The sequence below is a fragment of the Salvelinus fontinalis genome, chromosome 32, assembly GCF_029448725.1.
Source record: "Salvelinus fontinalis isolate EN_2023a chromosome 32, ASM2944872v1, whole genome shotgun sequence".
Lineage (NCBI taxonomy): Eukaryota > Metazoa > Chordata > Actinopteri > Salmoniformes > Salmonidae > Salvelinus > Salvelinus fontinalis.
In genome coordinates this window covers 39,463,069-39,489,019 of record NC_074696.1, presented here as the reverse complement: position 1 = coordinate 39,489,019, position 25,951 = coordinate 39,463,069, and the positions used below count along the sequence as shown (strand labels likewise).

At 43.7% G+C, this 25,951-nt stretch overlaps 3 protein-coding genes across 4 annotated transcripts; all 3 read left to right on the top strand.

Moving 5' to 3' along the window:
- The first annotated feature begins 5,515 nt into the window (after positions 1-5,515).
- On the top strand, positions 5,516-9,038 carry LOC129831320 (elongation factor 1-alpha, oocyte form-like). Its single transcript, XM_055894622.1, has 8 exons — positions 5,516-5,618; positions 6,344-6,504; positions 7,041-7,220; positions 7,322-7,618; positions 7,720-7,870; positions 7,965-8,221; positions 8,317-8,551; positions 8,649-9,038. Exons 2-8 carry the CDS (start codon positions 6,361-6,363, stop codon positions 8,768-8,770), a joined length of 1,386 nt encoding a protein of 461 aa, XP_055750597.1. The 5' UTR covers positions 5,516-5,618; positions 6,344-6,360; the 3' UTR covers positions 8,771-9,038.
- Positions 9,039-9,141: 103 nt separating this feature from the next.
- On the top strand, positions 9,142-13,256 carry LOC129831319 (elongation factor 1-alpha-like). The gene is made up of 8 exons (XM_055894620.1): positions 9,142-9,377; positions 9,943-10,092; positions 10,725-10,904; positions 11,012-11,308; positions 11,470-11,620; positions 11,721-11,977; positions 12,211-12,445; positions 12,779-13,256. Exons 2-8 carry the CDS (start codon positions 9,949-9,951, stop codon positions 12,901-12,903), a joined length of 1,389 nt encoding a protein of 462 aa, XP_055750595.1. The 5' UTR covers positions 9,142-9,377; positions 9,943-9,948; the 3' UTR covers positions 12,904-13,256.
- An 87-nt stretch (positions 13,257-13,343) lies between these two features.
- LOC129831317 (cyclic GMP-AMP synthase-like) lies at positions 13,344-24,904 on the top strand. Of its 2 annotated transcripts, none has more exons than XM_055894615.1 (7): positions 13,344-13,953; positions 16,023-16,303; positions 16,597-16,829; positions 20,215-20,443; positions 20,691-20,975; positions 21,122-21,221; positions 21,352-24,904. In XM_055894615.1, exons 2-7 carry the CDS (start codon positions 16,027-16,029, stop codon positions 21,887-21,889), a joined length of 1,662 nt encoding a protein of 553 aa, XP_055750590.1. In that variant the 5' UTR covers positions 13,344-13,953; positions 16,023-16,026; the 3' UTR covers positions 21,890-24,904. The 2 variants fall into 2 exon arrangements, with proteins under 2 accessions (XP_055750590.1, XP_055750589.1); XM_055894614.1 differs by having other exon boundaries at positions 16,020-16,303.
- The last annotated feature ends 1,047 nt before the right edge of the window (positions 24,905-25,951 follow it).

The window sequence follows — 25,951 nt, the reverse complement described above, 5'->3', positions numbered from 1 at the left end:
GTCAAGCAAAGAGGCACTGAGTTTGATGGCCTTGAAATACATCCACAGGTACACCTCCAATTACATTTAGAGTTGAGTTGAGAATTAGAGTTGTCAATTGACTCAAATTATGTCAATTAGCCTATCAGAAGCTTCTAAAGCCATGACATCATTTTCTGGAATTTTCCAAGCTGTTTAAAGGCACAGTCAACTTAGTGTATGTAAACTTCTGACGCACTGGAATTGTGATACAGTGAATTATAAGTGAAATAATCTGTCTGTAAACAATTGTTGTAAACATTACTTGTGTCATGCACAAAGTAGATGTCCTAACTGACTTTCCAAAACTATAGTTTGTTAACAGGAAATTGTGGAGTGGTTGAAAAACAAGTTTTAATGGCTCCAACCTAAGTGTATGTAAACTTCCGACTTCAACTGTACAACCCATATATATTTGTATTTATTTTCCTTTTGTACTTCAACTATTTGCACATTGTTACAACACTGTGTATAGCCATATAAGACATTTGAAATGTCTCTATTCCTTTGGATCGATTCTGAGTGTATTTTTTTACGGTTAATTTCACTTTTGTTTATCTATTTCACTGGCTTTGGCAATGTAAACATGTTTCCCATGCCAATAAAGCCCAATGAATTGACAGGAGGGCACTGCCTTGCAAAACATTCTATTTGCATTAGCAATTAGACCCCTGAAGGTAGAATGTGCATGTGTACCTCACACATATATTTCAGATATCAATACTTTAAGTGTATGGCTTTGTCAGTGTATGGCATTGTTTTATTTTTGTATTTTTTGTTTTTATGGCAGTTTTATGGCATTGTTTTATTTTTGTATTTTTAGTTTTTATTGCAGAGTTGTCAGTCTGTTTTATTTTTGTATTTTTAGTTTTTATGGCAATCTTAAAAAAACACCAAATGCCTTTACATACATAATACAAAACTCTGCCATAAAAACAAAAAATACAAAAATAAAACAATCTTAAAAAAACACCAAATGCCTTTACATACATAATAAAATTAAATAACCATTTACTTAAAAAATAGAACACGTTATTGCACAAATGAGAAACCGTCGTTCCTTGTGTGAACACTGAAAAAGACGCAGTTTGGCTGCTATATGAAGAACATGATTGTTATTTAATTGACATTCTATGCTGACACTATTTCCCATTTTTACGCCCCAGTCTTATGTAACTGTATGACTAATGTTTCCCTTCCATTAAGATTGGAATCTATACTGTCTATTGCTTAATAAGCCACACTAAGATAACAAGACTGTTGCTAGCAGTCACAATCTTAACTGCATGTTTAGTCATCTGGAAGAGAAGGTTCAACCCTGCGCTATGAGCAGGAACTCTGAAGAGGGCACAGCTATTAGCTGACAGCCAGCACCATGACATCCTCACTGACACTCTGCCAGACACCGTCCACTCTCTCTTCCTGAGTTAGTGTGTGAAATAAGACCTCAGCTGTCGTTTGTTGTAGCTGTGTGTGCTACTGACATTAAATCAAATCATAACTTCAGCACTGAATTGGAATCCCTGTCTGAGGTTGACTTATAATAGTGTTGCCTGCGTGTGAGGCGGCCTGAAAGTCATGAGTTTCTCATCTACAGTGGCACCCGACAGGGAACAAAGGTTGTGTGATATTTATATGCTGGTGTGAGCCACTCAGGGACATACTGACTAATTGGTGAGCGCAAGTATGTGTCTAGGAATGGGGAGGAGTGTGTGTGTTGTCTAGCCAGCCACACGGACAGCTGCAGTTATTCCCTTCAACTGCCTCCAATCTCCCTCAGTTAAGTTATCCATTGCTCTTCAGTGTGTGTGTGTGTGTTTCTGTGTGTGTGTGTGTCAGTGTGTGGGTAACTGTGTTTGTGTACGTGTTCATTATCTGGGTGTCACTTTGAGTGCCTGAGCTCAACTTGGGTCTTTGCCAATTTCTACGCTCCACCTCTCTAGCATTTCTGCTGGCCACTTGGAATGCTCAGCCCTCAGTAAAACAAATGTCCCTCTCTCTCTCTCTCTGAGTCTGCTGTACTGGTAACTAGACATACAGGCAACTTCTGCTGTAGGAAACAGGTAAAGTAGGGTTCTGCCCCAATTAAACAGTTATCTGCCTTGTCAATGTTATGTACATGATGTACAAATACAACATGATGTATTAAACAAATAAGGCAAAACTTGTCATGTTAGTGTCAGTTAAGTGAGGCCCTAAGACAAAATGACAGTAGCTAAAAGTAGTCTATTTGGCGTAAACCTGTCATGAAAGTGTCACTCCAGTCTTCGTTTCGCCTCATTTAACAAAAGCAAATCGCAACAGCTGGTCCAGTTAAATCATGACATAGCACAAGTGGGGGGTGGGCCTTTCCTCTTTTGTTCTCCATTGCTCCCCTATTGTTCCTCAAGCAAGGGGGAAAGCCGATGACAACACGACTTCCCATCAAACCAACTCCTTGAATGCTCTACTCCTTAAAGTTTGTAGTTGTGTCTAAAAAACACTATTTTGCTAAAAATATGTATTTTTTTACCCTTTAGTGTGTGTACTTCAATGTATTTATACTTGGGAAATTGATTTTCAACAGGAAAAGTTCAAAAATCACTGGACGACATCTATTACAGCATCATTTTCTCCTAGTCCCTCATTATCAGTCACATCTGCTCTTAAACTTAACTAAATATTAATAATACAACATATGAATATGTTATTTGTCATATTTTTATCATAACTGTTATGTCACATGTCACTGCTTCCTTATTCAAAACAGGACTGTATCTAGGAACCCGAGAGAATATCTTTTCATAACATTGTTGGGTGTGGTTTAGCAATGGTTTAATTATACAAGTTTGGGTGGTATTGGACGTCAGCAAGACAACCCAAGGCTGTAGCTTCAACAAATAGTCCTTTTGTAAAGAATTATGTAGTTCAGTTACAATTGCCTGATCTTCTGGTTTTAGTGCTGCACCCACCCTTTACTTGCTGGCCTTTTTACTATACTAGCTCCTTACTCATTCTAAAAGGAAGATACAGTACTGTATAATCTTTGGGGATTAGAGACAACCAGGGCACATTTCCTGTGTTTAGTGTATTTATGATAAGTGCTTTAACATTTTTTCCACATAAAACCCAGCCGAATATGTGGGCCAATATAATGTCATGGGGAAACTTTTATAGAATAAACCATTTGTCCTATTTTTACGATGTATCATGCCAACACTTTTTAACAGACCCTCCAGAAGTCTCTGAAGCTCTGAGGAAGGCGTCTGACACGCTGAATTGTACGCCTATTAGTTTGCCCTGGATAAACCTTAAGATCAATGTTGATATCTAATTTCTTCTCTGGGATAGTCATCTTTAACCTGGGGTAAGATGTTTTTTTATGGCTTCCTGAAATCCTGTTCCTGGCCAATGCCTCTCCGCTTCTATTCTCCTTTGCTTCCTTCTCTGTTTTTTTAACCTCTCCTGGCTTCCCATCCTATATCTCCCCTCGTCCTCAGACATAGTGCAGTTGCGGCAGTGTTCATACTGACCTTCTGCACCCCTACACTCCCACCTATTCGCTGCCCTACTCTGACACTGGCCTTCTCCCCAATTCTGGAACTCCCTCCCTCTCCATGTCAGAACCTCACAATCCATACACATATTCAAGTCCACACATAAGATACACCTCTTCACAACAGGCTTACTTGGATTCTCTGTTGTCTTAGCTTTTCTCCTCTGTCTAATTCACTTCCTTGGTTAGTCTGCCATCATGTTAGTGTCCTCCATGGTTAGTCTATCCTTATGTTTAGTGGACTTTCACATACTTACTTATTTTAATGTGTGATTTTATAGCTTTTAATCCTGATGATTTTCTTGTGTATGTAAAGTGACTTTGGGTGTCGTGAAAAGGACTTTAAATAAAATGTATTATTATTATTCACCCACTATCTATGGCACGGTTTGCGAGTACCCTTCACTCTCGCACTCACTCTCTCCCCCTCTCTCTTTCTCTCTCTCACCCGCTCTCTCTCTCTCCCCCACTCACTGCGCTGTGAGCTGATTGAAAGCAGCAGCTGCTTTCTCAGTGGCTGTTACCTGAACTGAGGGAGGAAGAGATAGTCGGGGAGAGCCGTCAACGCGCCAAGGGATGACAGCTGTCCTGTATCGGGAATTCAACAGTGATGGGGACAGCAAGGAGACTGCAAGGCCCTGAGTCTGACCTCTCCACAGCACCAAAAACACAGAATGGACTTCCACAACATCCATTGGAACAGGCTGTATAGATTAGAATATATTGATCATATATTGGGAAATAGCAATATGCACATCATCACATCTTTGGGATGCTGGAGATGAGATACATCAACGTTTACATTGTTGTTGACTGTTCTTTTGAAAAAGGTTGACTGAAATGTTGTAAAAAAAACATGCAGAGTCATTTTTATCACTATTTGTCATAAAACACAGTCACTGACTAGGGTATGGGGAAAAGGAAATGTAGAATGTAGAATGAAATGTAGAATGTAGAACTGCAATCACAGTTAGATCACCCAACTTTGATGCAGTGTTATTGAATTTAACATTGCTTTTGGACTGGGTGGGCAACACATAGGCCTACAGCAAGGAGAGGTTTAGCATGCATTTTACTATATTTATTGGAGAATTTGATTGATATGATCATTATGAGAAAGCACTCAGCATTACAATGTGAATGGAGAATCTATCAGGACTCCCTCACACTTATTGATCACTGTATTCACTCACCTTGGCCTGGTCTGAACCTCTTCTGAACCTGAATGTGTGTGAGATGGGGTGGAGGGGCCCTCCAGGTCATTGAAACAATGAGTCTGGGTCTCCCTTCTCAGTGCACTGTTTGAGTGCAAATCTCTGAATTTGAATACTTTACACTGATTGGGTCACCTAGAATCAATACCGGGCATTTCCTTTGTGTCTAGTGTAGCCTGCTCCTAAGGTAATAATCCAACACAGTTTATAGTCCACGGAGAAAACTGCATAATCTAAATATAGTAGGTCTACAGTAAACTGACAAAATAAAAAATATGATATGACAATTGTAAATGCTATGTACTCATGTTGAAACCAAATTGATGAAATAATATCATTTAATTTCCAGAAAGCAAGTTTTAATAATCTCCCTCAGGGATATGAGACAATGGGGATTGGTTTGTTGAGATATCTAATCACACTCAACATACAGTGGGGTAATCTACTGTCAGATTTTAGTTAAACTCTTGTCAGTTGAGTTATTGAATGAGTCTCTGGTCATTTTTTTCTCGTGACAATAAAGAGTGTACTTGACCACATGTGGTTATTTAATCAATGTATCAATTACCTAGCTATATTGTCTTTAGACCTTTTGATTGAATCAGAAAGGATTTCGTTCAAAATTGGAAAATGTTTCAAACATCATGACGTATCACGACAGACGGGCATAGTTTTTCGCTGAATTGTGTGTGATTTGAGGGTTCGAGTAGGGAGGGGGAAGGGAAGTGGGGACGCAACCCAGTCTAGCCACCTCCCAGTGTATAAAAACTCAAACTCAACCAACATTCCTTCTCTTTTTGTTACCTGGGTAGGGGCATCAGCAGTGGTCGAGTGAGCGCACAGTAACACCGGTAAGCGCGTTTATCTTATTTAGCCTCTAGTGGTTTTAAAAACAGGCCTAACAAGTTAGCACGTTTGTTTTTATAACTTGTTAGACACATTGCGAAAACGTAAGCTATTTCAGATAGTATTTAACGGTGTGGACAATGTTTCAATTAAAGTGAATTTGATGGTGTAGGGATGCTTAACGTTAATCTTAAAGTTAACTTATAAAATGGCGATGTGATTTTAGTGAACTTCCAAGTTATATTTTGCCGTGGAAAAAACGTTTTTCAATTGGGGGGGGGGGAGCTGGGGGGGAAACAAAGGATACTTGAGCGGTGGCCTCTGAAGATGAGTAGGTAGCTAAATGGAATGCCTTCCATGATCAGAATAACTGCACGAAAACCCAGGCGACTTGTCTAGTAGGGATAAATTCCTTCTGGATATTTGGAGTTCTTTCTGTAACTCTATACGATGTGGCCTGGAAGTAACACGTGTCGCTTTTGGCCCATGGCCGACTGAGGCCTAACAGTACGTGATCGTAGCTCGCTCGCCCTTTGTCGGATGAGTTTAACGACTGAGTAGTTAGCTGTCAGCTGACCTTTCTCTCGATATAATTTTATCGACAAAAATTATAGAATGCATAGTCTGAGTGACCCGGCGTTTTAATGCTGCAGCCTTGTTCCCCAAGCAAATTGTTACACTAACGTCAATGTTGCCTAGTTAAGTGGTATCTCTGCTCATTTTATTTCAGAAACTAATTAAGCAACCATGGGAAAGGAAAAGATCCACATTAACATCGTGGTCATTGGCCATGTCGACTCCGGCAAGTCAACCACCACAGGCCATCTGATCTACAAGTGCGGAGGCATTGACAAGAGAACCATTGAAAAGTTCGAGAAGGAAGCAGCTGAGGTAAGCGTTTTTTCTGGTTGTTGGATCTTTCTGTTCTGGTTACGTTACTTTGGATCAAAGATGGCGACGGCAGCTTTTTTTTTTAAACTGGTGAAGCCGGCAGGGTGTGGGTAACGAGTGCGCGCATGTGGGATGGTGCTTGCGCAGGCCTAGCGTCGGGTAATGACGATGCACTTTGTGTAATGGCGGCTGAGGACTTTATAGTAGTCATGGCTAGGAGGGATACAGTTTACGTATTTACATCCTATATATTTGTTTTTTACTTAACCCTTTTCCTGACCTTGACATACTTCTCAACCTGCTACAGACAAAAGCTATCCCGCCTAGTCAACATTAATATAATGCATTCTCTACATTTCAGTAGTTGCATACATCAGAATCTGTTAAATTATGCAAATGATTTGGCCATGTTTCCCAAATCCAATTTAGGCCTAACCCTAAATGAGCTACTTGCTCACTATACATTTTTGCTGTGTAGCATAACTTACCTGGTAAAATGAATTGTTGAACATAATGTGCCTTTCCTCTAATTTTAGATGGGCAAGGGCTCTTTCAAGTATGCCTGGGTGCTGGACAAGCTGAAGGCTGAGAGGGAGCGTGGTATCACCATCGACATTTCCCTGTGGAAGTTTGAGACCGGCAGGTACTACGTCACCATCATTGATGCCCCTGGACACAGAGATTTCATCAAGAACATGATCACTGGTACCTCTCAGGTAATTGGGCCCACAGTGCAATCAGAATATACTGTAAACCTGACAACTAAGGAGTTAGATGATCAAGTGTGTTGGGCTGACATGACTTGTCCCCCCCTCAGGCTGATTGCGCTGTGCTGGTTGTTGCTGGTGGTGTGGGTGAGTTTGAGGCTGGTATCTCCAAGAATGGCCAGACCCGTGAGCACGCTCTCCTCGCCTACACTCTGGGAGTGAAGCAGCTCATTGTTGGAGTCAACAAGATGGACTCTACTGAGCCCCCCTACAGCCAGAAGCGGTTTGAGGAGATCCAGAAGGAGGTCACCACCTACATCAAGAAGATTGGCTACAACCCTTCCACCGTTGCCTTTGTGCCCATCTCTGGATGGCATGGGGACAACATGCTGGAAGCCAGCCCCAATGTGAGTAGCCTATCCTCAGTGCATTCTACTACATTGAAAGTCTCACCCTGTCACTTGCATATGTCATGCTTTGTACATAAACAGAAATTCTCCTATTCTAGATGGGCTGGTTCAAGGGATGGAAGGTCGAACGTAAGGATGGTAACGCCAACGGTGTGACTCTGCTGGAGGCCCTGGACTCAATTCTGCCCCCCTCCCGCCCCACAGATAAGCCCCTTCGTCTGCCCCTCCAGGATGTCTACAAAATCGGCGGTAAGAATCAGTCCTAGACTTCCTTTTTGTATACGGACTGTATGCTCGCTTCTGCTCTTGATCGTTAATCTATTCTCCCCTGGTTTCCCATCAGGTATTGGAACAGTACCCGTGGGCCGTGTGGAGACTGGCACCCTGAAGGCCGGTATGATCGTCACCTTCGCCCCCGCTAATGTCACCACTGAGGTGAAGTCTGTGGAGATGCACCACGAGACCCTGGAATCGGCTATGCCCGGTGACAATGTTGGCTTCAACGTCAAGAACGTGTCCGTCAAGGATATCCGTCGTGGCAACGTGGCCGGAGACAGCAAAAACGACCCCCCAATGGAGGCCGGCACCTTCACCGCTCAGGTAGGCATGCTGTTTAAAATTGTTGGGTGGGAGCTGTCTTCCCTTGACAATTTAATATTTTTCATGCTTTAATCGTCCATGTCTTGTTTTTACAGGTCATCATCCTGAACCACCCTGGCCAGATCTCCCAGGGCTATGCCCCTGTACTGGATTGCCACACTGCTCACATCGCCTGCAAGTTCAGCGAGCTCAAGGAGAAGATTGACCGTCGTTCCGGCAAGAAACTTGAGGATGCCCCCAAGTTCCTGAAGTCTGGAGACGCTGCCATCGTTGACATGATCCCCGGCAAGCCCATGTGTGTGGAGAGCTTCCAGGAATACCCTCCTCTTGGTAAGTAATTCACAAGCCCTCTTACCAAAGACATTGTTCCTTTTTTAAAGATCTATGCTTGGAAAAGGCCTCGTTCCTAATTTTCTGTTTCCTTCAGGTCGTTTCGCTGTGCGTGACATGAGGCAGACTGTTGCTGTTGGTGTCATCAAGGCCGTCGACAAGAAGGCTGCCTCCAGCGGCAAGGTCACCAAATCCGCCGTTAAGGCTGGTAAAAAGTGAATTCTCCTCCCACAGGACGTCCCTCGGGAGGTGGGGTCTCTCAACCTGAGCTCTATACTTAAGGACTGGTTAATGCTGATTAAAACCCATCGTAAAAGTTTTCGCAGGAAAAGAACCCAACGCAGATACACTTTGTCATATGACTGACAGTGCCTCTTTCAGTTACATTTGAGTTAATGGTTTAGAACTGCACCTGTTTGATGCCACAATTAAATTGGAAGAAAGCTGCTGGTAACTAATAAAGGTCTTTAAATGTCTTGACCAAAAAGCTTGCTCTGTCGTTTTCCTTAATCCTTGTTCTTGTTGTAGTTGAGTGGGAGCTGTGCCATAGGGTAGAACAAGTGCAGCACTGTATCTAACTTGGTCTTTGCAGCTGTTTTGACACAAGCTATCCCTGACTGCTGCACGGCTGTGCCCAGTGATGGTTTTTGCTAGCCAATCACCTAGGTGGGGTTACACTGGCATAACCAATAGCACTTTATTTCTCGTGACACCAGAGCTGTAGCGCCCGCCTCCCACTACACCGGTATAAAAAGAGATGTGGGCTCATACTCTGTCCTTTTTCTCCGGTCTAAAGCAGGAATACCCGTTATCTGTATTGTTTCAGGTTAGTGAAGAAAATGCTAATATCTGGGTGTAATTGTTACGTAGCTACACTATTTTCCTCAATACTGCTACACTTAAATTGCGGCATGGTTATGAAAGTGGCAGCCTCTTTTTTGCGGGAGCGCATGATTTTAGGACCGGTCTGATTTGTACAAGATGACTAACTGCATTTTTAAATTTGGGGGTCAGTCTCATTGCAGACACCTTAAAGTTTAGTGGGTAATTTCGTTCGTGGGAAACGACGTTTAACTGAATTGCTGTAATATAGCCTAGCTAGGATTTGAGTAGTCGGCTGTGCACGACTGTCTTCACGGCCATAGAGCGGGTGTCGTTGATTTGCCTCAACATGGCCGGCTTGCTAGTCTTATGACTGAACATGGAGGGGGGTGGGAGGGGAATGATTTGTGGATAGCACATGGTGCATGAGTCGGTGGCGCCTGTCGGAAATCTGTCGAATTCATTAATTGATTACCCCGTTCATTTCTACTGCAGCCTTGTCGGCCATGTGTGTATTTTGTGTAAATAAAATTGTACATCGGTAGTTATGTCAGTTTCCTTTTCATCAGTAAATCATGGGAAAGGAAAAGATCCACATCAACATTGTGGTCATTGGCCATGTCGACTCCGGAAAGTCAACCACCACAGGTCATCTGATCTACAAATGCGGAGGCATTGACAAGAGAACCATTGAAAAGTTCGAGAAGGAGGCTGCTGAGGTATGTTTGGGAGCCCTGACATTTTCTAGGAATTCTGAGTTGGCTAATGTTGCTATGAATTGCGATGTTCTATATAACGGGTGTGGTTAGAACAGAAAATCCTTCAACTGATTGCTTTGACACGAGCGCCATCTACTGTACCAAATGTATTGTTAGTTGTGGCCATTGTGCACTAAAGGCAAATGGAATATATTGATAAATGTGATTTAACTGATTAAAATCTTATTTAAATCAAATTTTTGTCAGTGCATTATGAAGAGTATTGGGGAACACTCGAACACATGAATGTTGGCAAATGGGATTGAGTGATCAGTTTGACTTTAGTCAAGACATGGATGTTGGTAATGGGACTGATTTATTGCTCAGCTAGCAGAAGTTTATCTGAAAAGGCAGTCATTTTTGGAGTAATTTTGTTGATGGGATGTATTGTTAATTTGCAATTCATGAGTAATACTGTTGTAAAAGGATTAAATTCTTAAATTGTTATTGAATTTCATTAACTGACAAACTAGTACAAATTTCTATACTTTTGTAGTAGGTGTAATTGGATCGATTTGATCTATAAAAAAACAATACAGAACTGTGTAGACATCCTAAGTGCAATAAAAGCAAACTTTTCTCTGCTTGTGTAGATGGGCAAGGGCTCTTTCAAGTATGCCTGGGTGCTGGACAAACTGAAGGCTGAGAGGGAGCGTGGTATCACCATCGACATTTCCCTGTGGAAGTTTGAGACCGCCAAGTACTACGTCACCATCATTGATGCCCCTGGACACAGAGACTTTATCAAGAACATGATCACTGGTACCTCTCAGGTAAAGATGAGCTTGAATGTCCAATTTGTTTCCTAACTGAAAGCATCTATCAGTGGCATTTTACCACAAGGTTTGGAGTGTCAATATCTATGACTTCATCTTCTCAGGCTGATTGCGCTGTGCTGATTGTTGCTGGTGGTGTGGGTGAGTTTGAGGCGGGTATCTCCAAGAACGGCCAGACCCGTGAGCACGCTCTCCTCGCCTACACTCTGGGAGTGAAGCAGCTCATTGTTGGAGTCAACAAGATGGACTCTACTGAGCCCGCCTACAGCCAGAAGCGGTTTGAGGAGATCCAGAAGGAGGTCAGCACCTACATCAAGAAGATTGGCTACAACCCTGCCACCGTTGCCTTTGTGCCCATCTCTGGATGGCATGGAGACAACATGCTGGAGGCTAGCCCCAACGTGAGTAGCCCATCCACACACGGTACACTAAACCACAGCAATGTAGGTCTAGGTGGTTATATGCATAAATTATTAGGGCTGGAACTTTATAGAAGGATAAACTCTGACAGGAAAGCAAGTCTGTGTAATTTTGATCTTGTATCTTTTGTTGCCCATTGCAGATGGGCTGGTTCAAGGGATGGAAGGTCGAGCGTAAGGAGGGTGGCGCTAGCGGTGTGACCCTTCTGGAGGCTCTGGACTCTATCCTGGCCCCTTCCCGCCCCACTGACAAGCCCCTCCGTCTGCCCCTGCAGGACGTCTACAAAATCGGCGGTAAGAACCAGTCATAGATCAATATGTTTGAATGTACTGGTTATTTTCTTTAGACATGAATGGGTATGTGTCTTGTGGTTAAATACTTGTTTCCCATCAGGTATTGGAACAGTACCCGTGGGCCGTGTGGAGACTGGCACCCTGAAGGCCGGTATGATCGTCACCTTTGCCCCCGCTAATGTCACCACTGAGGTGAAGTCTGTGGAGATGCACCACGAGACCCTGGAAGCGGCTCTCCCCGGTGACAATGTCGGCTTCAACGTCAAGAACGTATCCGTCAAGGATATCCGTCGTGGCAACGTGGCTGGAGACAGCAAGAATGACCCCCCAATGGAGGCCGGCAACTTCACAGCTCAGGTGAGAGACGGAACTGATTTTGAATGTAGTTTTTGGAAAGATAATACAAAATACTAATATTCTAAGTCTACTTTACTACATGTCTCGTTTCTGGCCATAAATTAGAACTTTCATAAAAATATATATTTTTTTTAAGTGCACTTTCTGAATTCAGTTTTGCCACGTCCCAACCCCCTTTCACTGTAGTTCTAGAGTCCAGCCCATCCTTATCCAAACTTTACCCCAATCTTCAGGTCATCATCCTGAACCACCCCGGCACCATCTCCCAGGGCTATGCCCCCGTGCTGGATTGCCACACCGCTCACATCGCCTGCAAGTTCAGCGAGCTCAAGGAGAAGATCGACCGTCGTTCCGGCAAGAAGCTTGAGGACAACCCCAAAGCCCTGAAATCTGGAGACGCCGCCATCATTGTCATGGTGCCAGGAAAGCCCATGTGTGTGGAGAGCTTCGCCGCCTACCCTCCCCTTGGTGAGTCACACACCAATGCCTAATGATGACGATTACAGGTTTTATTTATACAGTGCTATTGAAAAATGGAATGTTACGTGGGGATCCCATCACTGTATAGGACCCATCTGGGTAATGCAGCCTTTTGGTGTTGAAAGAATTCTCCACACATTTACTGTTGCATTGCTTGTAAGATCGTGAAGAGGTCTTACTTGTCTCAACCTTACTATGTCACTTACAAAAACAGTGAAGTAGGAACTTCAATGACTTCTGGAATATGCTGACACTCCATTTAGCAAAAACACAAAAAATCGTTCAGACACGTCCAGTAACCATTTCTCTTCACCGTTGCAGGTCGTTTTGCCGTGCGTGACATGAGACAGACCGTTGCCGTTGGTGTCATCAAGGCCGTCGACAAGAAGGCTGCCAGCACTGGCAAGGTGACCAAGTCTGCCATCAAGGCCACCAAAGCCAAATGAATTCCTGCTCCAGACATCCAGCAACAAGACGTGTCACCGGCATCCCATCCTGCAGTGTCTCAGAACCTGAGCTGTCTACTCAAGGACTGGCTAATGCTAATAAAAACCCATCGCAAAAGTTTTCGCAGGAAAGGAAAGCAAATGGTCGAAGAATAATGCTTTAGGGAAAATTATGATTAAACCAAAAATAAAAAAACATTAACATTGACTGCCAAAACGCTGCTGTTTCTTGTTTCTCATAAGCCAAACGCTGAATCAGTTACTGTTGGATACATACTGGTATCTATCATGAAATTATATGTTGTGTTAGAATATGAAAATAAAGTCTGATTTCTGTTGCTGTGAAACATTGAGCTAGTTGTCAGATTTTGGATTGATTTGCTGAATACGTTCCATTGGTTTACAATATTGACTACAAACAGAAATAATACCTATCAATTTCTTTGGGGAATATTCAATAGATATGATTCACTGCCTCGGTTTTTCTCCTTTGAGTTACTTCAGAAATGGAAGTGCTGTTGCTAAACATGTCAATACTGTAGATGCATACTTTCAGAAAAGTGTTTAACCAGTAGGAAATTGTAAACCAGTAAATGTCGGCTACTGCTAAATTATGGGGTTGTGACATAAAGATAAACTAATTGCCAGTGTTTTTTTCCCTTAATATTAAAGCTTTCGCACAAAATGTCAAGCTTTCACGAACCTAGTAGAGCATAACATTTTTATGACGGTACCTATACAATCCTCTGGTGAAAACCTCTCACAGTTTTACGTTCAGTATCAACCCGTCACCTGGAATGCATATGTGCGACCCGTAATCCACTGCTAAAAAGACAACGCAGGGGCAATGCTCTTTTATCTTTGATTCATATGTGACATCAGACTTGGGAAATAGAAAGTGAAAATGGGAATAGTGTCAGGAAACGGGTATATGCTGTCACAGAGAGAAGGAACACAGTAATAAGTGAGCTGACAAGGAGAAGAGCAATAACGACGTCTCAGTCTGTCTCCCTACCAAGCTGATATTTGTGACAAAGACGGCAATAGCAGGTAAATCTTCACAACCCGTGTAACATTTCACAATGGTTGAATAATTATTTAACAATCGGTCTGGGATTATGAATGAAATATCACAAGCGAGGTTGTCTTGAGTAACATGTAGCCTGGGCTGGGGTCATTGTGGTTCGGGTAAGGTCTTGGAAACAACAATTATGTTAATTCCTCATGGCAGGACCTCAGCATTACTTTCGTTGTACTAAAATTACATATCATTTAGTAATTTATTATGATCTCTGTGGTGCTATGTTTATAAGCACTCACTAAAGGTTGAGTGAGGTAGTTTTTATTATTGAGCAGTCCTATCCCATATACATTCAACCTAGAAGGAAGAGGATATTCCAATTATATTTACAGTATATCACAAAAGTGAGTACACCCCTCACATTTTTCTAAATATTTGAGTATATCTTTTCATGTGACACCACTGAAGAAATGACACTTTGCTACAATGTAAAGTAGTGAGTGTACAGCTTGTATAACAGTGTAAATTTGCTGTCCCCTCAAAATAACTCAACACACAGCCATTAATGTCTAAACCGCTGGCAACAAAAGTGAGTACACCCCTAAGTGAAAATGTCCAAATTGGGCCCAATTAGCCATTTTCCCTCCCCGGTGTCATGTGACTCGTTAGTGTTACAAGGTCTCAGGTGTGAATAGGGAGCAGGTGTGTTAAATTTGGTGTCATTGCTCTCACACTCCCTCATACTGACTGGTCACTGGAAGTTCAACATGGCACCTCATGGCAAAGAACTCTCTGAGGATCTGAAAAAAAAAAATTGTTGCTCTACATAAAGATGGCCTGGGCTTTAAGAAGATTGCCAAGACCCTGAAACTGAGCTGCAGCACGGTGGCCAAGACCATACAGCGGTTGAATGGACAGGTTCCACTCAGAACAGGCCTCGCCATGGTTGACCAAAGAAGTTGAGTGCATGTGCTCAGAGTCATATCCAGAGGTTGTCTTTGGGAAATAGACGTATGAGTGCTGCCAGCATTGCTGCAAAGGTTGAAGGGGTGGGGGGTCAGCCTGTCAGTGCTCAGACCATACGCCGTACACTGCATCAAATTGGTCTGCATGGCTGTCGTCCCAGAAGGAAGCCTCTTCTAAAGATGATGCACAAGAAATCCCGCAATCAGTTTGCTGAAGACAAGCAGACTAGGACATGGATTACTGGAACCATGTCCTGTGGTCTGATGAGACCAAGATAAACGTATTTGGTTCAGATGGTGTCAAGCGTGTGTGGCGGTAACCAGGTGAGGAGTACAAAGACAAGTGTGTCTTGCCTACAGTCAAGCATGGTGGTGGGAGTGTCATGGTCTGGGGCTGCGTGAGTGCTGCCGGCACTGGGGAGCTACAATTCATTGAGGGAACCATGAATTCCAACATGTACTGTGACATACTGAAGCAGAGCATGATCCCCTCCCTTCGGAGACTGGGCCGCAGGGCAGTATTCCAACATGATAACGACCCCAAACACACCTCCAAGACCACCACTGCCTTGCTAAAGAAGCTGAGGGTAAAGGTGATGGACTGGCCAAGCATGTCTCCAGACCTAAACCTATTGAGCATCTGTGGGGCATCCTCAAACGGAAGGTGGAGGAGTGCAAGGTCTCTAACATCCACCAGCTCCGTGATGTCGTCATGGAGGAGTGGAAGAGGACTCCAGTGACAACCTGTGAAGCTCTGGTGAACTCCATGCCCAAGAGGGTTAAGACGGTGCTGGAAAATGATGGTGGCTTCACAAAATATTGACACTTTGGGCCCAATAAGGACATTTTCACTTAGGGGTGTACTCACTTTTGTTGCCAGCGGTTAAGACATTAATGGCTGTGTGTTGAGTTATTTTGAGGGGACAGCAAATTTACACTGTTATACAAGCTGTACACTCACTACTTTACATTGTAGCAAAGTGTCATTTCTTCAGTGCTGTCACATGAAAAGATATACTCAAATATTTAGAAAAATGTGAAGGGTGTACTCACTTTTGTGATATACTGTATGTCATACTTGCAGATATAGTTTCTCTGAATTGATTTGTGTTTGTGTGCGTTGATCAAAGTAGAAAGATGAACAGAAGCACACCTCAGAGGGGATCATCCTCCAGTAGACAGAGCTCAGTTCCATCCGCACCAGACAACTCCACCACGGACCCTCAGAAGGACCCCATCCACCCCCAACCTAGCCTGGGCAGAGAGGCAGAGGAGGGTGGGTTTCTGAATGGAGATGGAGGTAGCCCTATAGAGGACTCTCAGACTGGGGCATTGCTGGGTCAGGATGATGGAAATGCCATTACCCCAGCCACACTCACCTCACACCTCCCTAGGCAGAGACCACACCTGGCAGGTAATAGCACGGTAGACCTGCTCGCTTCAATGCTATTGTTGATTGTCCTCATCTGATGTGTGTATCAGTGTATGTCAAAGATGCTAAAACAATCAGTAACATGTTATATTCATTAATCTAGCCAGAATTGATATTCTGAGTTGAGTGAGTTTTTGCCTCTGAGACAGAAAGATGTTTTGTAGATGAAGTTCATGTGTGCATAATCCTGTAAAACTGGTTGAAAATTACACCATTCATGCTTCAATACTATGCTCATCTGAGACAGTCCAGCCAATACATCAATCTGCCCACAGCAGAGAGCCCCAAACCAGGGGACGAGCTGGCCCCTATCTCCCCAGAGCTGGCCCGCTGGATCAGGGTTCGGGCCCAGGACCTCAAGCTCCGCCAGAGTGACCGCCAGTGGGCCGTGGACCTGGTCAACCATCTCCGGGAAAGCCTGCTAGTCTTCCTCAAGAACAGTGACGAGCAGCCCTACTTCCAGTCAGCCTCTGTGCTCAGCAGTGGTTCATACTACGAGATGGTCAAGGTAACTCACACCATGAGACAGGATATGTCTCTGGCTGGCGGCTCATTTAAAACACACGAACACAAGAGAATAACCCAACAGCAAATTATCTACATTTACACTTAAGGTGTGTTTTAAAAAACATGGATTAATCTTGAGTGACTGATTAGGCAGTATCGATGAGCCAATACTGCAATATGGCTGCCTGTCCTGCATTACTGGTAAATCTCTTACCCCCTCACCAATGCCCCACCTTAACACTGATAGGAATGTTTAGTGTCCGTCAACAAATTCTTTCCAGAAACATATACACCTTAGTCAAATACATTTAAATTAAGTTTTTTACAATTCCTGACATTTAATCCTAGTAAAAATTCCCTGTCTTAGGTCAGTTAGGATCACCACTTTATTTTAAGGATGTGAAATGTCAGAATAATAGTAGAAATAATGATTTATTTCAGCTTTTATTTCTTTCATCACTATCCCAGTGGGTCAGAAGTTTACATACACTCAATTAGTATTTGGTAGCATTGCCTTTAAATTGTTTAACTTGGGTCAAACGTTTTGGGTAGCCTTCCACAAGCTTCCCACAATAAGTTGGGTGAATTTTGGCCCATTCCTCCTGGCAGAGCTGGTGTAACGGAGTTAGGTTTGTAGGCCTCCTTGCTCGGACATGCTTTTTCAATTCTGCCCACAACTTTTCTATAGGATTGAGGTCAGGGCTTTGTGATGACCACTCCAATACCTTGACTTTGTTGTCCTAAAGCCATTTTGCCACAACTTTGGAAGTATGCTTGGGGTCATTGTCCATTTGGAAGACCCATTTTCGACCAAGCTTTAACTTTCTGACTGATGTCTTGAGATGTTGCTTCAATATATGCACATCATTTTCCTTTCTCTGCCACCCCTGTGCTTCACGGTTGGGATGGTGTTTTTCGGCTTGCAAGCCTCCCCCTTTTTCCTCCAAACATAACGATGGTCATTATGGCCAAACAGTTCTATTTTTGTTTCTTTGGAGCAGTGACTTCTTCCTTGCTGAGCGGCCTTTCAGGTTATGTCGATAGAACTCGTTTTACTGTGGCTATAAACTCAGCAAAATAAGAAACGTCCCTTTTTCAGGACCCTGTCTTTCAAAGATAATTCGTAAAAATCCAAATAACTTCACAGATCTTTATTGTAAAGGGATTAAACACTGTTTCCCATGCTTGTTCAATAAACAATAAATGAACATGCACCTGTGGAACGGTCGTTAAGACACTAGCAGCTTACAGACGGTAGGCAATTAAGGTCACAGTTATGAAAACTTAGGACACTAAAGACACCTTTCTGCTGACTCTGAAAAACACCAAAAGAAAGATGCCCAGGGTCCCTGCTCATCTGCGTGAACGTGCCTTAGGCATGCTGCAAGGAGGCATGAGGACTGCAGATGTGACCAGGGAAATAAATTGCAATGTCCGTACTGTGAGACACCTAAGACAGCGCTACAGGGAGACAGGACAGACAGATGATCGTCCTCGCAGTGGCAGACCACGTGTAACAACACCTGCACAGGATCGGTACATCCGAACATTGCACCTGTGGGACAGGTACAGGATGGCAACAACAACTGCCCGAGTTACACCAGGAACGCACAATCCCTCCATCAGGGCTCAGACTGTCCGCAATAGCCTGAGAGAGGCTGGACTGAGGGCTTGTAGGCCTATTGTAAGGCAGGTCCTCACCAGACATCACTGGCAACAACGTTGCCTATGGGCACAAACCCACCGTCGCTGGACCAGACAGGACTGGCAAGAAGTGCTCTTCACTGACCGCGTTACACCGAGGCCCGTAGTCTGGAGCGGGATCGATTTGGAGGTGGAGGGTCTGTCATGGTCTGGGGCGGTGTGTCACAGCATCATCGGACTGAGCCTGTTGTCATTGCAGGCAATCTCAACGCTGTGCGTTACAGGGAAGACATCCTCCTCCCGCATGTGGTACCCTTCCTGCAGGCTCATCCTGAGATGACCCTCCAGCATGACAATGCCACCAGCCATACTACTCGTTCTGTGCGTGATTTCCTGCAAGACAGAAATGTCAGTGTTCTGCCATGGCCAGCGAAGAACCTGGATCTCAATCCCGTTGAGCACTTCTGGGACCTGTTGGATCGGAGGGTGGTTGCTAGGGCCATTCCCCCCAGAAATGTTCGGGAACTTGCAGGGGCCTTGGTGGAAGAGTGGGGCAACATCTCACAGCAAGAACTGGCAAATCTGGTAAGTCCATGAGGAGGAGATGCACTGCAGTACTTAATGCAGCTGGTGGCCACACCAGATACTGACTGTTACTTTTGATTTTGACCCCCCACTTTGTTCAGGGACACATTATTACATTTCTGTTAATCACATGTCTGTGGAACTTTTTCAGTTTATGTCTCAGTTGTTGAATCTTGTTATGTTCATACAAATATTTACACATGTTAAGTTTGCTGAAAATAAACGCGGTTGACAGTGAGAGGACGTTTCTTTTTTTGCTGAGTTTAGATACTTTTGTACCCGTTTCCTCCAGCATATTCACAAGGTCCTTTGCTGTTGTTCTGGGATTGATTTGCACTTTTCACACCAAAGTACGTTCATCTCTTGGAGACAGAACTCGTCTCCTTCCTGAGCGGTGTGACAGCTGTGGGGTCCCAGGGTGTTTATACTTGCGTACTATTGTTTGTACAGATGAATGTGGTACCTTCAGGCGTTTGGAAATTGCTCCCAAGGATGAACCTGACTTGTGGAGGTCTACAATTTGTTTTCTGAGGTCTTGGCTGATTTCTTTATTTTTTCCCATGATCTCAAGCAAAGAGGCACTGAGTTTGAAGGTAGGCCTTGAAATACATCCACAGTTAAACCTCCAATTGGCTCAAATTATGTCAATTAGCCTATCAGAAGCTTCTAAAGCCAAGACATAATTTTCTGGAATTTTCCAAGCTGTTTAAAGGCACAGTCAACTTAGTTTATGTAAACTTCTGACCCACTGGAATTGTGATACAGTGAATTATAAATTAAATAATCTGTCTGTAAACAATTTTTGGGAAAATGACTTATGTCATGCCCAAACTCCTAACCGACTTGCCAAAGCTATAGTTTGTTAACAAGAAATTTGTGGAGTGGTGAAAAAAAGAGTTTTAATGACTCCAATCTAAGTGTATGTAAACTTCCGACTTCAACTGTAGTATCACATACTGTACATAATAGGGAAATATGACATGAAAACATGGAGGTCCTTGTTCTTCTTGTGTTGAATGTCAAGTGTTGCTGTTTCTAAGTTCATCTGGGTCAGTCAAACCTGCCATTTGCATTCAGTGAGTATACTTTAATCTGATTATAATCCTGTGAATGAAACTAAATAGTAAATAGTACTTATTGCCATTGTGTGCCAACAGATACTCAATCCAAATGAGTTTGACATGATGCTGAAGCTCCAGTCTCCTTCCCGCCTCAAAATGACTGAGCTGGACCAATATCACGGCCTGTTCTACGAAGTCGCCCTATCCCGACCAACCCGTTCCCACATACGGTCTTTCCTTTTGGAGGATGGGCTCACCATCTCAGCCAGCAAGATCATCAGTGAAATGCACCGTCTGGTCCGCAAGTTCATCAGCACCTACAGAGGTGTGGTAACTGGTCTATATTCACCTGAGAGTATACGAATGCAGTCATACAAATGCTCACATACCCATACTGTATATCTTGTACAACTGGTTTGTCTGTAGATGCTATGTTGTTGAGGGGTCAATATGATTATTTGAGCCTTTGAGGTCAGTGGTCGTAGTCCACATCTCCAACCACCTGGGGCATTGTTTTGTCTAAATATGACATGACGTTGCCTGAATGCTTTTGTGTGTTCTTTGATCACCAGTGCCTGGAAATAGCTGGCGTTGGGTTGTGAATAGGAAGCGTCCCAACTCACCAGCGGTGACCCTTTCCCTGTTGGAGGTGGATAATGGGAAACAGGAACTACTTTCTGTGGATGTGGTGCCCGCCCTGGAAGTGCCCTCCTCACAGGGCTGGCCTCTGGCTGCCCGCGCCGGCCCAGATGTGGACAACTGGTTGGGGAAGAAGACCCGGCGCTCTCTCACCCACCAAACTTGCTTCTTTGTGCCCAAGAAACCACCGGGACGAAGCCTTAGTGAGGCAGCTAAAGGTGTGCGGAACATTGTTGTTTTGTGCCAGAGCCATAGGTGCATGACTCTGGATGTGTATAGTTTTTGTGACTGATACATGATTGATACACTGAATGTGAATGATATTTTCCCTTTGATTGAAATGTTGCTGCTTTGTCTCCTGCAGAGAGTTGGAGGATTTCCTTTTCTCACATAGAAAAGGAACTGATCAAGACTCATGGGAACAAGAGGACCTGCTGTGAGAGCTCTGCCACCAAGTGCTGCCGGTCAGAATTCACTCTACTACACAGTTTACTATCACCTGTGACTCATTTAGCCTAATACTGAACAAATACCTTTATGTGAAGTGATCGATATTATGAACAATACCTCTCTTTCTCTCCTCCTCTCCTTTAGTAAGCAGTGCTTCAAGCTCCTTAAGTGCCTGATCGAGGGACTGAAGCAACGCTACCCTCAAGAGCTGGATGCTCTGTGCTCCTACCACGGGAAGACAGCCTTCCTACACACCCTCTCTATCAGGGCCCAGGACTCCCTGTGGATGCCCCGTCAGCTGCCTGCATGCTTCATGTACCTCCTAAGGGCCCTGGAGGGCCACGCAAGCAGTGGTCTGCTCCCCCACTTCTTTGTCCCCACCTCCAACCTCTTCGCCCCACCAACCTTCCCGCGCAAAGCTTTGGTGTTTCTGATTCAGGCTCTGGAGGAGCAGAGGAGACAGGGGCTTCCCCTTTTAATGCCCCCGGCTCCTGCCCCACCACTGGCAGTACACTCCCACAGTGACTCCCAGCCCCAGCTTTCCCCTGTTGTACAGCAGACTCCTGTTATCCAGTATCCTGTCATCCTGCCACCCCAAGTTGTTGAGATGAAATCCTTTGAGCAAATGTTCAAAATTGTGGCTTTGGTTGTGGCTCTTGTCTATGTTTGTTACCTCCTGTAGAGGTGTCTGTCCTCCCCGTCGGTGGTAGGAAGGAGGCAGAGACAGTCTATCACCAGCAGATGGGGGTAAAACGACATGCAGCTGTAGAAAATGGTATGCCATTTTGAAACAGTATAACATAGGATAGGATTCCAGATTTGTATTTCTCTCTAAATCATGTCTTTGCTCTAGACAAACACAATGAAACATTTAGCCCAAAAGTAAAAATGTTGTATTTGTATATACAGTGCATTCGGGAAGTATTCAGACCCCTTCACTTTTTCCACATTTTGTTCTGTTGCAGCCTTATTCTAAACTGTTCCTCATTAATCTACACACAATACCCCACAATGACAAAACGAAAACAGATTTTTAGAAATGTATAAAAACATAACAAACAGAAATATCTTATTTACATAAGACCCTTTGCTATGATTCTCGAAATAGAGCTCAGGTGCATCCTGTTTCCATTGATCATCCTTTATATGTTTCTAGAACTTGATTGGAGTCCATCTGTGGTAAATTCAGTTGATTGGACATGATTTGGAAAGGAACACACCTGTCTATATAAAGTCCCACAGTTGACAGTGCATGTTAGAGCAAAAACCAAGCCATGAGGTTGAAGGAATTGTCAGAGGAGCTCCGAGACAGGTACCAAAAAATGTCTGCAGCTTTGAAGGTCTCCAAGAACACAGTGGCCTCCATAATTCTTAAATGGAAGAAGTTTGGAACCACCAAGACTCTTCCTAGAGCTGGCCGCCAGGCCAAACTGAGCAATCGGGGGAGAAGGGCCTTGGTCAGGGAAGTGACCAATAACCCGATGGTCACTCCGACAGAACTCCAGAGTTCCACTGTGTCGATGGGAGAACCTTCCAGAAGGACAACCATCTCTGCAGCACTGCAACAATCAGGCCTTTATGGTAGAGTGGCCAGATGGAAGCCACTCTTCAGTAAAAGGCACATGAATCTCTGGTCTGATGAAACCAAGATTGAACTCTTTGGCCTGAATGCCAAGTGTCACATCTGGAAGATAACTTGGTCTCTTCCCTACAGGAAAGCATAGTGGTGGCAGCATCATGCTGTGGGGATGTTTTTCAGCGTCAGGGACTGGGTGACTAGTCAGGATCAAGGGAAAGATGAACAGAGCAAAGTACAGTGAGATCCTTGATGAAAACCTGCTCCAGAGCGCTCAGGACCTGACTGGGGCGAAGGTTCAGCTTCCAACAGGAAAATGACCCTGAGCACACAGCCAAGACAACGCAGGAGTGGATTTGGGACAAGTCTCTGAAGGTCCTTGAGTGGCCCAGCCAGTGCCCGGACTTGAACCCGATCTAACATCTGCACAGAGACCTGAAAATAGCTGTGCAGCGAAGCTCCCCATCCAATCTGACAGAGCTTGAGAGGATCTGGGAGAAACTCTCCAAAACAGGTGTGCCCAGCTAGTAGTGTCATACCCAAAAAGACTTGAGGCTGTAATCGCTGCCAAATGTGCATCAAGAAAGTACTGAGTAAAGGGTCTGAATACTTAAGTACCAACCAATCTGAAGACTAGAGCTGCCACTTTCAAGGAGCGGGACACTAATCCGAACGCTTATAAGAAATCCTGCTATGCCCTCAGACGAACCATCAAACAGGCAAAGTGTCAATACAGAACTAAGATTGGATCCTACTACACTGGCTCTGACACTCGTCGGATGTGGCAGGGCTTGCAAACTATTACGGACTACAAAGGGAAACCTAGCCGCAAGCTGTCCAGTGACGCGAGCCTACCAGACGGTCTAAATACCTGTTATGCTCGCTTTGAGGCAAGCAACACTGAAGCATGCATGAGAGCACCAGCTGTTCCGGATGACTGTGTGAGCAAGACCTTTAAACAGGTCAACATTTACAAGGCCGCGGGGCCAGACATGTTACCAGGACGTGTACTTCACTGATATTTTCAACCTGTCCCTGACCAAGTCTGTAGTACCAACATGTTTCAAGCAGACCGCCATAGTTCCTGTGCACAAGAAAGCGAAGGTAACCTGCCTAAATGACTACTGCCCCGTAGCACTCACGTCAGTAGCCATGAAGTGCTTTGAAAGGCTGGTCATGGCTCACATCAACACCATCATCCTGGAAACCCTAGACCCACTCCAATTTGCATACCGCCCCAACAGATCCACAGATTACTTAATCTCAATTGCACTCCATACTGCCCTATTCCATCTGGACAAAATTAATACCTATGTGAGAATGCTGTTCATTGACTACAGCTCAGCGTTCGCCACTATAGTGCCCACAAAGCTCATCACTAAGCTAAGGACCCTGGGACTAAACACGTCCCTCTGCAACTGGATCCTGGACTTCCTGACGGGCCGCCCTCAGGTGGTAAGGGTAGGCAACAACACATCTGCCACGCTGATCCTCAACACGGGGGGACCCTCAGGGGTGCGTGCTTAGTCCTCTCCTGTACTCCCTGTTCAACCATGACTGCGTGGCCAAGCACGACTCCAACACCATCATTATTGTTAGTTTTATTGTGTTATAATACATTTTTTATTTGATCTTATTTAGTCAATCTTTTCTTAACTCTATTTTCTTAAAACTGCATTGTTGGTTAAAGGCTTGTAGGTAAGCATTTCACGGTAAGGTCTACACCTGTTATGCTCGGCGCATGTGACAAATAAAATAGTATTTGATTTTTGAATTCAGAAAATAAAAGTACAACATTTTCTACCAACCTGTTTTATTGCTTTGTCATTTTAATACATTTTAATGTATTTTAGAATAAGGCTGTAACGTAACAAATTGTGGAAAATGTCAAAGGGTCTGAATACTTTCCGAATGCACTGGCAATTATGCACCAAGAATATAGTAGCTACACAATGTATTGTTAACTACTTCTGTTCACTACTCCAATGTACATTTACATTTTAGTCATTTAACAGATGCTCTTATCCAGAGCGACTTACAGTAGTGCATACATTTTCATACTTTCTTCGTACTTGTACTTCATGACAAACATTTAAATAAACATGATTATGTATCACTTGTCCTGCATGTATGATCTTGTGATTTATAATATGGTGTGTGTAAATTAAATCCTTGGTCCTTGCAGTCCTATAAAAGAGTTGCTGGTCTGTCGGTGTTGAAATCTGTTTTGTGGTAGGCCCTTCCAAAATCCGTAAAAAAAAAATATATAAATAATGTATGGCGGGAAAGGTGATGCCAATTTCTGAAATCAAAACTAACAACTAAAACTAATGTAATGGCATAACTAAGATGGATGACTAACTGAAGAAAAGAATACCACAGTATGTCATAATACACAAACAACCTAGTGGTCAAACAAGGAAATGGTTCCAATAATTTCCCCACCATTTATTTTCAGTGGCGTGCATTCATGGATGCCAAGGGCAGCCAGGCTTCCCAAATTCTTTTACCAAGAAATATATATTTTTTTAAATCTTTCATCTCTCTTTCATTATTTTCCTCCAATTCGCAAGAGGTTAAATGTATTTTACCAGAGAAAACATCAGAGCGAGCGAAACAGTGCCCCTCTGTACCTGTAGGCCACCTATCTGATACTGTCTGGTCAAAAAGAGTATGACATTGTTGCAGCCCATAGCATTGAATGCAAGGGAAACCAGAGAGCGTTTGGCTTCCCTTTATATCTTTTTTTATAACATAATAGCCAATCAGCGTTGAGCTAAACTGAGTGAGCTCAACTGTTCATGGTCCTGGCGCACCAAAACAACGTGTCAAGGGAAGCCAGTTTGGATTTGGCTTTACACCAATCACAAGCCAAACATCATTTACAGAAAAAACTTTTTGCATCTCCTTGTGTCGTTGTCATCCGGTGGCTAGTGAATTGTTTTAGATACTACAGCACTGTTAGATACTACTGCACTGTTGGAGCTAGGAACACAAGCATTTCGCTACACCCGCAATAACATCTGCTAAATATGTGTATGTGACCAATAACATTTGATTTGAGGCTACATGTGCACCAACAAGTCAGAACAGTAGACTAAGTTATGAGGGGGAAAGGGACCAAATTATTAGGGTGAGGCACATGGGCTACTAACAGCTTACTAACCA

Bases quoted from the DNA above. Each gene is read 5' to 3' on its own strand.
- LOC129831319 (XM_055894620.1), top strand. From the start codon at position 9,949: ATGGGAAAGGAAAAGATCCACATCAACATTGTGGTCATTGGCCATGTC. The intron at 10,093-10,724 runs GTATGTTTGGGA...CTGCTTGTGTAG, and splicing joins TCGAGAAGGAGGCTGCTGAG to ATGGGCAAGGGCTCTTTCAA. The intron at 12,446-12,778 runs GTGAGTCACACA...TCACCGTTGCAG, and splicing joins CGCCGCCTACCCTCCCCTTG to GTCGTTTTGCCGTGCGTGAC.
- LOC129831317 (XM_055894615.1), top strand. From the start codon at position 16,027: ATGAACAGAAGCACACCTCAGAGGGGATCATCCTCCAGTAGACAGAGC. The intron at 20,444-20,690 runs GTGTGGTAACTG...TTTGATCACCAG, and splicing joins GTTCATCAGCACCTACAGAG to TGCCTGGAAATAGCTGGCGT. The intron at 21,222-21,351 runs GTCAGAATTCAC...CCTCTCCTTTAG, and splicing joins TCTGCCACCAAGTGCTGCCG to TAAGCAGTGCTTCAAGCTCC.
- LOC129831320 (XM_055894622.1), top strand. From the start codon at position 6,361: ATGGGAAAGGAAAAGATCCACATTAACATCGTGGTCATTGGCCATGTC. The intron at 7,221-7,321 runs GTAATTGGGCCC...TCCCCCCCTCAG, and splicing joins TGATCACTGGTACCTCTCAG to GCTGATTGCGCTGTGCTGGT. The intron at 8,222-8,316 runs GTAGGCATGCTG...TTGTTTTTACAG, and splicing joins CCGGCACCTTCACCGCTCAG to GTCATCATCCTGAACCACCC.